Source organism: Prunus avium, chromosome 5 (genome assembly GCF_965620075.1).
Source record: "Prunus avium chromosome 5, drPruAviu1.hap1.1, whole genome shotgun sequence".
Classification (NCBI taxonomy): Eukaryota; Viridiplantae; Streptophyta; class Magnoliopsida; order Rosales; family Rosaceae; genus Prunus; species Prunus avium.
In genome coordinates, this window is record NC_142288.1 from 17,448,689 (window position 1) to 17,460,318 (window position 11,630).

Below are 11,630 nucleotides of genomic sequence, written 5' to 3' on the forward strand. Positions count from 1 at the left end.
CATTTATTTTGTACGTCATAAACACTTTAGCGTAGCCGTTGGGTCTAATTAAACAAGAAAAAGACAAATAATAAAAAATACGAGAATTGCATGGTCTACCACACAGGGACAGATCATTACCTTGGCAATCAACAAGTGTCTTCTGTCGTTGCAACGTGGCTTTGCACAGGAAAATAGAATAAAAACACATAAACGTAGCTGCTATAATAGACACATAAAAGCATATATATATATATATATATATAAATCCGTGTTCTGGGCAAATTCCAGAGCAGAGCATCATCAAGAGAGAGGGAGAGGGAGAGAGAGAGAGAGAGAGAGAGAGAGAGAGATGTCGGCGGCTTCCCAAGTAGATCCACATAACGAGATGAGAGCCAGAGATGTGAACAAGGTTGCAAGAGGAGAGCAAGCTCCTAGGCCTGCTCATGAATACGGCTCCATCAATTCAGCCCCTCCTAAACCCAAACCCAAGGACCCTGCTGCAGCCGAAATCAGGGTCTCTCTTTCTCCTCCTTAATTTCTTCATATATTTATACATGTGCATGCATCCGGTAATTATGTTCGAACGTCCGTAGGAGAAGAAATATATATATATATATATATATATATGTGTGTGTGTGTGTGTGTGTGTGTTTGTGTGTGAAAAATGATGTAATTAAATAGCAAAACAGAAAAACTACAGGACATATATGATATATCATGAGTCTTGACCGATCATTGATTTTAAAAGACGCTTCCACGATTAGGTGCCTACATTTTTTGTTATAATTTGTGCCTGAAGCTTCGTTTGGAGTGATAATAACTATTGCGAATGTGACAACATATATTTCTTAAAAACATGTTTAAGGATGTTGATAATCTGCAGGTTGAAGATAACCCACCTGCGAGGCATTGCTATGCAAGTTACCTGCAGTACTACAAGTGAGTAAAATAACCCTATCACTACATATCTTGATCATATTCACTCATATTGTTCTTGTCCCAAGTTATTACTAGTAATTAACCTCTACACATGGCGCTAAATAATTGAATCTTCACTTTCCTAATGGGTATAGCTCAATTGGTTGAGCTCTAGCTACCTCCACTTATGTGGGCCGAGGTTCGAAACGCCAGACACCCAATGAATATTTGTATAAACCACCTCCCTAATCGTTTTTACGTACTCAAAATGAATAAATAAATCTTGACGTCTGTCATCTACTAGTGGAATCTTGCAAATATGGTTATCAATAATTAAGTGATCATGTTGACCTCCAAAATCTATTCGGCCGCGGGTCGATTATTTCGGTTGTCTAAACAGATCAATGAACAACTTGAAAAAGATGTGATTGGGATTGGCATCGCTTGCCCCTCGGTTCTTTGGCTGCTCATTTGGTGGCCGACTTTGCCTCTAAACTAGTGTTTCATGTGTGATTGGGATTTACTTGCCTCCTCCTTGGCTGCTCCCAACACTTGAAGATGTAAAACGCAATGAATTTCCATTACCATTCCAGAAAAAGAAATCATATATATATATGTGAACTACTTATTTTAATTTAGTGGTAATCAGGGGCTTCTAGCTCAAGTGGTTAAGAGCATTTACCTTTGCATGAGAGGTCCTAAGTTTGATTTCTCTCTCAATATCGCTTGTATTAAAAAAATGCAACATGGTGGTTGCTACCCTTTTCAGATCTCTAATGGTTTATAGAACGTCAAATTCAGGTGTATCAAGGAGGAGGGTAAGGCACCTAAATGCGAGAGGTTTGAAAAGAATTACAGGAGGTTATGTCCTGTTGAATGGGTAAATAATTCTAAACCTAAAGATCCATAGCCATTAAATTTACATCTTTTTTTTTTGTCAATCATTAAATTTACATATATAGTCTTTTATTTTTCTGTGGGAATCTCTTTGCATTCTTACAATTTGATATTGCCTTGCCTTCTCGGTTGGTTGCATTGCAGATTGAGAAGTGGGATGAAGAGCAAAAGCTTGGAGTGTTTGCTGGCCCAATTTAGACTTAAGATCATAATTTTGGATATTGCAGATGTACCCTACTCTTTGTAATTATATGAAAGCCGACTTAAAAAGCTATTAGGTCGATCAGAAGATAGTCAACTTTTATTTATTTATTTTTTATTATTTCTAAAGAGATTTAGACTATCTGCTACAATCTACTGAATTTTGAAGAGAAGGACCATCTATATCTTCTCAGAATGAGAAGGAAAAAAAAACATAATTGAATTAACTATATTTAGATATCAAATTCATCACAAATATATATTGTTATCGATCTACTAAGTTAATCTGGTTCTTTTTTCGAAATCCGATAAATAATTGGTAAGTGACCAATAAAGGCTGGTTGAATTCAGCAAAGAGTGGCTGCTTTTAATTTACTTCTTCCCCGAAAAAAGAACCAATTTTAGCCTTTCTTGGAAGATCGTCTTCAACCGCATGGATCATGCAGGGGCTTAGATACAATAAGAAAAATAAGAAAAATACAATAAGAAAAATAGAGAGCTTAAATACATAAGATTTAACGTGGAAAACCCTTCAACGTGAAGGGAAAAACCACGGGACAAATTTTGAAATTTCTTCTACTAAAGAAAAGGGAGATTCACTATTACACATATCCAAATTATAAAAAAAAAACTACATGAAATGAACTTTAAAAACACACCCAAAGTTCATTTACAACATAACAAAGAAATTCGAACTTCTTATAAATTACAAAATTCCATTAATTTCTTAAAACAAGCCCAACCCCATAATCATATAAAAAAAAAACCAAAACACTCAAAATGGCATCAAAGTAATTTAATAATCAAAATTAAATTCAATAAGGCCAGCTGTCATTTTCGGGGTTGTTTACAAAAATTAAATGGTGTAGGGTATTGGATCCGGATCTTCTGCTATCACTAGTGCTAAGAATGGGCATATAACTAAATATCTCTAAATGGGATTACAAGCACTAATCTCTATAATCAATAGAGAATGACTTAAAAGAACGAACTCTACTAGCTGAACTCTCTCTCTTACACATAGGAAAAACACCACTCACATACACTGTCTTCTTCTCTCTACATAAAATCTGTAGGATATCCTCTTAAGAGCTGTCAGAAGGGCTAGCCTTGATCAAACGTCGGTAACTAAAAACTTCCATGTACAGAAATAGCTCATAACCGACACGGCTGGTTGACCAGCTTCACCTTTTTCCACCAGTGTTGACTCGTGGTTTCCTTTTAACCTCGGCTTCCTGCAACCAAAGAAACATATAAACGTGCAGTCTTCAGTATTTTCAGGCAATCATGAACAAAATTGTTGAAATGTGTTGTCTGAATATACCTGTGGCACATGGAGGAAAATGTAGTTCTTTGCGGTAGCTGGATTATGTTTTTCTGCACCCTTGCCCCAATCATAGCAAACCTGCAAACACAAGTTTGGAAAAGATCTGCAATTTAAAATTATGACAAGAAAATATCTGGAGGGAGAGTTTGTTTGAGTCTTGTGCAATCAGTTTTCAAGTCATATTGGCTTGTACAGAAAGCATAACCATCAATTTAAAGGTGCAATGCGGGGCATTTAGTTACTCTACCACTTAGTCACTTGTGTACAGAAAGAAACATCATTGTACAATGGCACACAACAAGAGAAAAAAAACACATTAATCAAAGGCGAGAGCTAAGGTTTATTGGAGGTACAAATTGAGATTGCAGAAAGGTTGATCATCATCGCAAGAACTAATATAAAAATGCATCCACAAAAAGCATTGCCTGAAATTTTGGTACAACGACAATCTAAATATTCAAGGATGGTTTACTATAAAGTTATATATAGACGTGGGGGGTTGTAGCTCCAGTGGTAGTGGACATTTACCCCCAGAATCAAGCAAAAAGTTTAAACCTCCCTCTGGTCTCCTTTGTAACCAAATAATAAAAGAATTCCATAATAGTGTACAGTTGAATGACCTCTCCTCATAAAGGTTTAGCTAGCCGTACTCTGTTTCCCAAAATGTAATCTAACATAACTACTTTTACCACTTTAAACCAGTTGATGAACATGAATTGTATACATGTGCACAAGAAGTCATTTCCGAACTCAGATTTGAAAGAGGAAACCCAGAAAAGTTAGGATGGTATTTCCTTTTTTCTAAATTTACATTACACGATGACTCAGTCACATGAATCAATGATATTAACAGTCCAGAATGATCTTAAGTAGAGCATGACACTAATTTAGTGGAAATTTAAGCATCAAGTATATAAGAGAACCCTCAGAATATCACTATAGATCAATGAAGTCATGACGCAAGGTGGTGTGTGTGAGAGTATTGTGAATTTATGCGTTAGTGTTGTGAAAACACTGCTATAGATTGGTCTCCCTTGGTATGTGTGAGTGCTGTGAATTTATGTGCGCAGGTGGTGCGTGTGAGTACACAGAGAGAGAGAGAGAGAGAGAGAGTGTCTTCATATTGGTTGTGCAATCATGAAGAAAGCGAATTACCGCATATGCAAATATGGAACCATCATTGTTGAACGTACTGCAAGGTATAGGTTGATTGCACCTTGACATTTCCTGAAAAATCAGAAAAAAGCTGTATCAGACACCTATACGCATATAAATACAGAGGATCAGTCATAGACTGAACATATAAACAAGGAGAGAGTAGGAGAATTGGCAAGGACATGCCAGAAAAAGAATATGGATTCTGCAGAATTAAAGACAACAAAGTAAGCCTGCCAGCTTAGCAGCAACTTTTACTTATCAGAACAGAAATAACAGTTAAGAAGCACATAATACAAAGAGAAAAGAAATAGAAAATAGATGTGGGAGAAACCTTTAGTCTCTGTTTGCTATCCTTATCCCAAAAAGTGAAAGAACCATCAGAACCAGCAGTAGTAAATGTGTGATGCACCTGAGACAAGGGACTCAAATAAGCTTTAAAATTACAAATAATAGTAACAGAACATGAAAACACAGATTTATCCATCATTTCTTTGAACAACCTAACAAGAACCATAATGAATGCTACAAAAAAGAGTTTGGACTGATCATAGAAAATATCAAAATTAGGCATTCCCAGTCATAATTCTGGGTAAAACAAAGTTGATCCAAATGCACTCAAAGTAGGGGTGGCAATTTCCAACACGACTCATTACCTCATATAATAGAACAAAATCAACTGAAATATATTTAAAGGAAACTCTAAAATTCGTGCATATGCCAATAAATCCACTGATATCAAAAATCTGAAACCTGAACGATAGATAGAATAATATCCAAATCGTGTAATCTTAAGGTGAGGACTGAACCCATGATACTAATACCATACTTCTACAAAAACATCATAGTCTATGGATGACAAGGTTCAAAACAATCTCAGCGATTTTTTCTTAACTAGGATACTGAAATATGAGAACACTAAATTAATGAAGAGGTTTCTTAAGTTTAAGGTAATCAACCAGAAGAAATACAAACATTATTTAGCCCCTTAGTGCATTATCCAGAAGAAAAAAAATATCGATATGAAAAAGGAAAAAGACAAAGGAAAATCATACTGGATGGAAGTTCAGAGAGTTGACTGAGTATATCCTGGTGCCCTCTCTATGGCACTTAAAGGTAAAGTTTTTATCATTTTGTTTTTCATCCAGATGTTGTACACCAACCCTCCCTTCAATAGAGCCAACCTGGTTACATCATAATGTCAGAATCATAATTAGTTAACTATTCAGAGAATATAATAATTATGAAGCAAAGACTGAGTATTAATGATCTTACATCATGATCAACAATCACACAAGTCAAGAAAAGAAAGTACAGTGGCAAATGGAAGAACTGATGACAAAGAGGCATATCAACAATCAACAAACGTTTAAACCTCTCTTTTTTTTCTTCTTAATCTCATTTTGAGAAATTACAATATTTAAATAAACTGGTCACCACTTTGTATTTTTTATATCCCCTAGATAACTAAGATTTACTTGTGTCTCCACTCTCCAGAAATTATCACATTAATCAATTGCTAGTCATAAACAAGAAAGCACACCATGAATTCATGTTTGGTGGAAATAATTATGCAAGAATACCATATTATAGTTTGTCATTCTAAGCAAGCTATTTAAAAAAGAGGAGAACTACATTTTCAGAGAGAACCCAAACAGAAAACTACGAGCACAAGAGAAAATACTTACCAAGAATCCTTGCTGATCAGGAAATGCAGCAACACACCTTGTTTGATACTTTAGGGACGAAAGAATTCTCTTGAATTCAGTCTGTTGGTGATTGGAAATAATTAAATTTAGAAGCAAAACAGAGAACACTCATGGAGGTAATCAAATCACACAGATAATATATCCCAGCACCGTTGCAATTTATTGTGGAAAAGTGATTTACTGGAATTGAAAACTAAAAAACTAGAGAAGCTTATCATCATAGTACCGCCAAATTTTTTATAATATAAAAAACAGCCTATATAAATGTTAATTTTTGAAACTAGGAGTGAACAAAGTTACTAAATAAGTAAGCCTGATTTTCTTTTTAATGTGATTTTCTTGCATGAAATTGATAAAATAAATCTAATCTGATAACTCCTAAAAATAAAATTTACCTGTGGGTTCTGCAAGTTAAAAACAATCAGATTTCTGTCTGCAGTGCCAACAACCATTAGAGGGTATCTCACTGATAGAGCATAACAGCGCTCAGGTAGTTGTTGTGTATGCACTGGATTTGGCTGCCTCACATCCCAATACCTAAAGATAGGCAGAGAAGATCATAAATAAAAAAAACAGAAAATTTGGTATCAAGGCAAGATGACAAAGCTTTAGTAATTTATGAAATAAGTTAAGGTAGAAAAACAATACAACACATCAACAACTACAAGAAACTTAGTTCTCAGATGAATGAGAACATTCTGTAACAAAGAAGAAAATATATGAGCAAAAAGGGTGCCAAACTGGCAATAGCAAAGCACAACATTCTCACATAACCTTAAAAGAATTATTTTAGAAAGAATACCACACAAATTTCTGGTGTATAAATTTCAGATAGCTCAAAACACATAAGAACAAAGGCTATGTCTTACTTACTTCATAGTCTTGTCCAAGCTTCCTGTGACTAAGAGGCTCATCTCAGGGATCCAAGCAATCTCTTTAATGGGTGCATCATGCATGGCAACCGTTACTGGTTGGCCACCCAAAGCCCACATCTTCACTTGCTTGTCGCAACCTCCAGAGAACACAGTTGTTCCATCCTCTTTCCAAGTTGAGCACAAAACCTACATAGATGGAGTATATTATATACAAAGTCATGAATCATATTATAAACTTCTGACCAGCTTACAAGAAAGAAGAAAGAAAGAAAAGTTGCAAGTGATATCACAGAATTTCCTCAAAGGACATACATTGATCCCATGTAGTCTAAAATTAAATGCACATGTTCATTCATTACTCCAAAAAAACCCTCTATCTTTTCAAATAATATTGCATAAAAATACTACTAAATTTACTTGTTTTGAAATCAGCACCATATAACAATTGCACATGCAATTGTCCTTGACATCTTCATTGGAAACCTAAGATCTTGCAAACAGGTCGCACACCTACCATAATTACTATTATTATTCTGTCCTTCTACAAGTAAAGACAGGTGATCTAGAATTTAAATTCTGAACAGGGATTTCTAACTCGCACCATCGCTGTGATAGGAAGTTATAATTGACTCATTGTAAGCCAGTCTGTGCATATATCCATAATTGTAAAAGAGGTTCAAAATCAAGCTTGAGAATCGAAAACAAAGCAAGTTGGCCTAAACAATGAGCAATAAGATATGTTACCGGATGGTCATGGGATATCGCTGCCTTGGGCTGACTGACAAGATTTGTTCCGCTCTGGTGTATCTCCCAGCATCGCACCTAAACAAGGGAACACCACCAGTCATTAGTAAATCCTAACAATACACTGTTTGGTTGCGAAAGAAAGAAAACGGAAAAGAAAAGAAATTATAAATGCCCCTTGTTTATCTTATTTCAGTTAACATAAATTACATAAGCAGATTATACCAAAAAAATTTATATTAACCTCATAGCATATTGACTTATATTCTGGGTTGTCCATAAACCACAAGTTCAATAAGATGGTCACAGAAATTCAATCAAAATCTCTACAAATAAATTTCTTAGCAAACAAACAAAACCTAAGGTTTTATAACTGATAAAACCAAAAAAAAAAAACGAAAGAAAAGAAAAAGAACATGAACCTGGTTGTCCCAGGAGGTGGCGACCAGAATGTTGCTCTTGGGACTGAAACTTAGGCTTGATATGGAGTCGTTTGGAGGTTGAGCGACCTAAAAAACACACAAAATCAAATTAAATTAACTCAGAAAATAAATACATGAAGGCAAAGAAAAATCGACAATGAATTTACCTCAAAGGAGTTGTTTGGATTTGGATTTGGATTTGAATTTGAATTTAAATTTGCATTTGGAGCAGCCATGAACTTCGACATTGAAGTTGCACTCAAGCAAGCGTGGTATAGTGACAATGGCTCGTTGTCGACTTTCAAAAGATAAAGAAACAGTGAGCATTCACCATACAAGTAAAATCCGAAACAGAGAGAGAGAGAGAGAGAGAGAGAGAGAGAGAGAGAGAGAGAGTTATCTGAGCAGAAGGAAGGAGAAGAAACTGAACGAGAAGTAGGAGGAGCTGATTGCTTGAAGAAAACGGAGAGGAGCAAATAAATAGAGGAGGGGGATGCGTGAGGGAGGGCATGTTTTCTCTTCCCCGTCGTAGCTCTAACGCAGAGTTACTCAGTTCCCGCTCGTAAGTCTTACGCACGAAAAGAAAACAAACAATTTCTTACAAGAAAAAGCAGAGTTGCTTATTATAACTATTCCGTTTTAATCTGGATAGAGCCCATGGAATAGAAATGGGCCATAAAACTATTTTAACAAATTGGTTTGTTTCAGTTTTTGGGCTTTCACTGTTGGACCAATTGGTACCTTTACCATTACATGCACGGATATTACCCAAAAAAATAATTATTAGGGTTAAATCCATTTTCCTCCATAAATATTTAAAGGCTTAATTATCAATGTGTCCCTTGTACTTCACCGAAAATCCTACTTTACCCCCTATATTTCAAACTGAGTCAATATATCCTATTTTTTATTTCCGCATCCCCCATTTCCCCATTCCGTCAAATTGGTCAGTAAAACCGTTAACTTGATGACATAGCATGGGTATTTTAGTAATTTTAACTATTAAAAAAATTTCAAAATCAAAATTAAATATAAAAAATATTTTAAAACATTTTAATAATAAGATAAAACTCATTTACATTTAAGACCCTTCCTAACATCACAGAAAATAGCGCTTACGTCCTAAGGATGAGCGGAAGAATATCTCAATGATATCTGCATAATAATATAAGTGCTATATATAAGCCACACAGTATGAATGGTTTCTACCATATTGAACTTTCTTCATGGGGTCTCCAATCACAAAAATTGGGTTACCTCCCTTGATGACTCCTTTATAGACTTGAGCACATTCCCCTCTACATTTTTTATTTAGCCTCACAAGGTATACATATAAATAACTAGTCTTTTACTTTATTTAGCCTTCACAATGCATATAGATTATAGACCATATCATTGTTCACATTTTAGCACGTTTGAAATATGCATATCATATCTAACTGCAAGCTAAAACGTTAGTCATGACTCATAACTAGGGGTGGGCACGGTCCGATTCGGCCCGGTTCTCTCTTAAACCCGAAACCGAAACTGGTACTGTTCATCCAGTCCGGTCCGGTCCAGTTTTTCATTAAAACACCTTATAGAACCGGACCAACCCGAACCTATTTATATCCAGTTCGGTTTCCGGTTTTCCAATTTGGACCGGCTCTTGAGCCCTTTTTTTTTTTTTGGAATTTTAAAGAGATTTAAGCCCAATTGAATTTTTAAAAATTTTTGGGCTTACAAATTCACAATTAGCCTAATTCCCTTCCAATTGTCCCAAACAAAATTTAGCAAACATTAAATTTAAAATTACAACCCAATAACAAAAGAAAAACACATATAGCAAATAAAATTACATAAATAACATTCAAACTATTCCATCTTCCAGTGAAAAAAAAAAATGCTCCATCTTCCCCTTGCTCCTTCTCGGAGGTCTCTTGGCAACACGAAGAGGCATTTTCTTCAAGCCTTCTCTATTAAGATCCTCTCCCAGCCCCTGCATGTAGAAAAAGAGAATTCATGAGCAAAAAGGCAAACAAAAACAAATAACAGATGACAAGAGAAAACATAAACAAATAACAAGTGTTGTGGTAATCGTTGTGGGAATTGTTACATAAACAAAAACATAACTATATATGATTTCTATGCATAAAGAAAGAGAAGGAGAATAATAATCTAAGTCTTGCATCAAATACACAATGATAAGATCGATGCTCACTGCCATGGGACATCCTAACAAGCATCATGTCTCCTTTATTATCTTCACATACTAGAGTACTAATATATTCCCCACTTCCATCCAATAAACCTGTAATTTCTTTCTCTTCCTCTTGCTTGTTCTGGGTTCCACCAGCACATGAATCTCTTTGAGCTAAACATAAGAGAAATATGTTGAGAAAGTCAAAAAGGTATGGACAACCAACATGGCCTATGATATGCTTTACAACCACAAAGAAAGAAGACGTCATCAACAACAACAAGCAATTCACTAAATTGCAGATCTTTCATGAATATAAAAAGTGCCTATTAAAATAAAGAATTTACACATATCACCGGTCAAAATTAACCAAAAAACAATTCAAAGTTTGCAGCTTTAGTAGTAAAAGAGAGAAAGGAAACCTAGGTCATGGCCCTTTGGAGCAAAAGAAAAGTGGATGCTACAGCGCCTCCTAAAGCACGCACAAGCTCTCCCTACACAAATAAAAACAACCCATTTCACCAAAACCAATTCCAAGTCCAAAAATCCACATAAATCTAAAATTGTAAACTACCGAACAAGGAAAATAGGTACCTTGAGCTTTGCCTAGTTGAGCGTTGTCGTCACAGAGGGAGAGAGAGAGAGAGAGAGAGAGAGAGAGAGAGAGGAGGAAGAGGGAATAGAGAAAGGGCGGCTGAGAAAATAATGAAGGGGAGAAGAGATGAGGAGAGATCTGAGTTAGGGTTAGCAACTAAAAGATAAATGGGGTGAGGTTATGTGCAGCCCTTTCTATATAAATTATGTAGAATCGGTGCACCAACTAATCATAATATGGCATATTTAAATAATTAATTTTTAAAAATGATATATTTAATAAATAACCGGTCCAGTCCGGTCTAATCCGGTTTTTTAAAACAGCAAACCGGAACTGGAACCGGTTTGAACCGGTCCGGTCTGGTTTTTGGTCAACTCGGTCCGGTTTTGGTCAACACGGTTTTTTTTCGGTTTTTTCCGGTTTGGTTCGGCTCGGTTCTTCGGTTTTACGGTTTAAATGCCCACCCCTACTCATAACTAGGTAGCATTTTTCATTTAAACTTGTATTATACTCATACATACTTATATTTCTAAAATACTGTTATTTTCCGTACACATCTTAAAGACTCAATAAAATATACATTTTTAAAATCAAACATACAATACAACGTATTATACATGTATGTA

The 11,630-nt window shown here is 35.5% G+C and overlaps 2 protein-coding genes and 1 long non-coding RNA gene across 5 annotated transcripts; 1 reads left to right on the top strand and 2 right to left on the bottom strand.

Moving 5' to 3' along the window:
• Window positions 1–258: 258 nt before the first annotated feature.
• On the top strand, window positions 259–2,129 carry LOC148294433 (cytochrome c oxidase subunit 6b-3-like). Its single transcript, XM_088253867.1, has 4 exons — window positions 259–496; window positions 866–921; window positions 1,702–1,780; window positions 1,942–2,129. The coding sequence occupies exons 1-4, from the start codon at window positions 332–334 to the stop codon at window positions 1,993–1,995; spliced, it is 354 nt and encodes a 117-aa protein (XP_088109993.1). The 5' UTR covers window positions 259–331; the 3' UTR covers window positions 1,996–2,129.
• Window positions 2,130–2,779: 650 nt separating this feature from the next.
• Window positions 2,780–8,814, bottom strand: LOC110756294 (protein RAE1-like). Of its 2 annotated transcripts, XM_088253114.1 has the most exons (12): window positions 8,631–8,814; window positions 8,398–8,528; window positions 8,231–8,317; window positions 7,809–7,886; window positions 7,063–7,250; window positions 6,585–6,726; window positions 6,169–6,249; window positions 5,536–5,664; window positions 4,815–4,892; window positions 4,481–4,552; window positions 3,323–3,403; window positions 2,780–3,233 (listed from the first exon to the last, which is right to left on the bottom strand). In XM_088253114.1, exons 2-12 carry the CDS (start codon window positions 8,476–8,478, stop codon window positions 3,183–3,185), a joined length of 1,068 nt encoding a protein of 355 aa, XP_088109240.1. In that variant the 5' UTR covers window positions 8,479–8,528; window positions 8,631–8,814; the 3' UTR covers window positions 2,780–3,182. The 2 variants fall into 2 exon arrangements, with proteins under 2 accessions (XP_088109240.1, XP_088109239.1); XM_088253113.1 differs by having other exon boundaries at window positions 8,398–8,814.
• A 1,142-nt stretch (window positions 8,815–9,956) lies between these two features.
• On the bottom strand, window positions 9,957–11,166 carry LOC110756274 (uncharacterized). Of its 2 annotated transcripts, XR_015835806.1 has the most exons (4): window positions 11,004–11,166; window positions 10,832–10,903; window positions 10,431–10,583; window positions 9,957–10,208 (listed from the first exon to the last, which is right to left on the bottom strand). It is a non-coding gene; the product is annotated as an uncharacterized LOC110756274 (long non-coding RNA). The 2 variants fall into 2 exon arrangements; XR_002526651.2 differs by lacking the exon at window positions 10,431–10,583.
• Window positions 11,167–11,630: the final 464 nt, after the last annotated feature.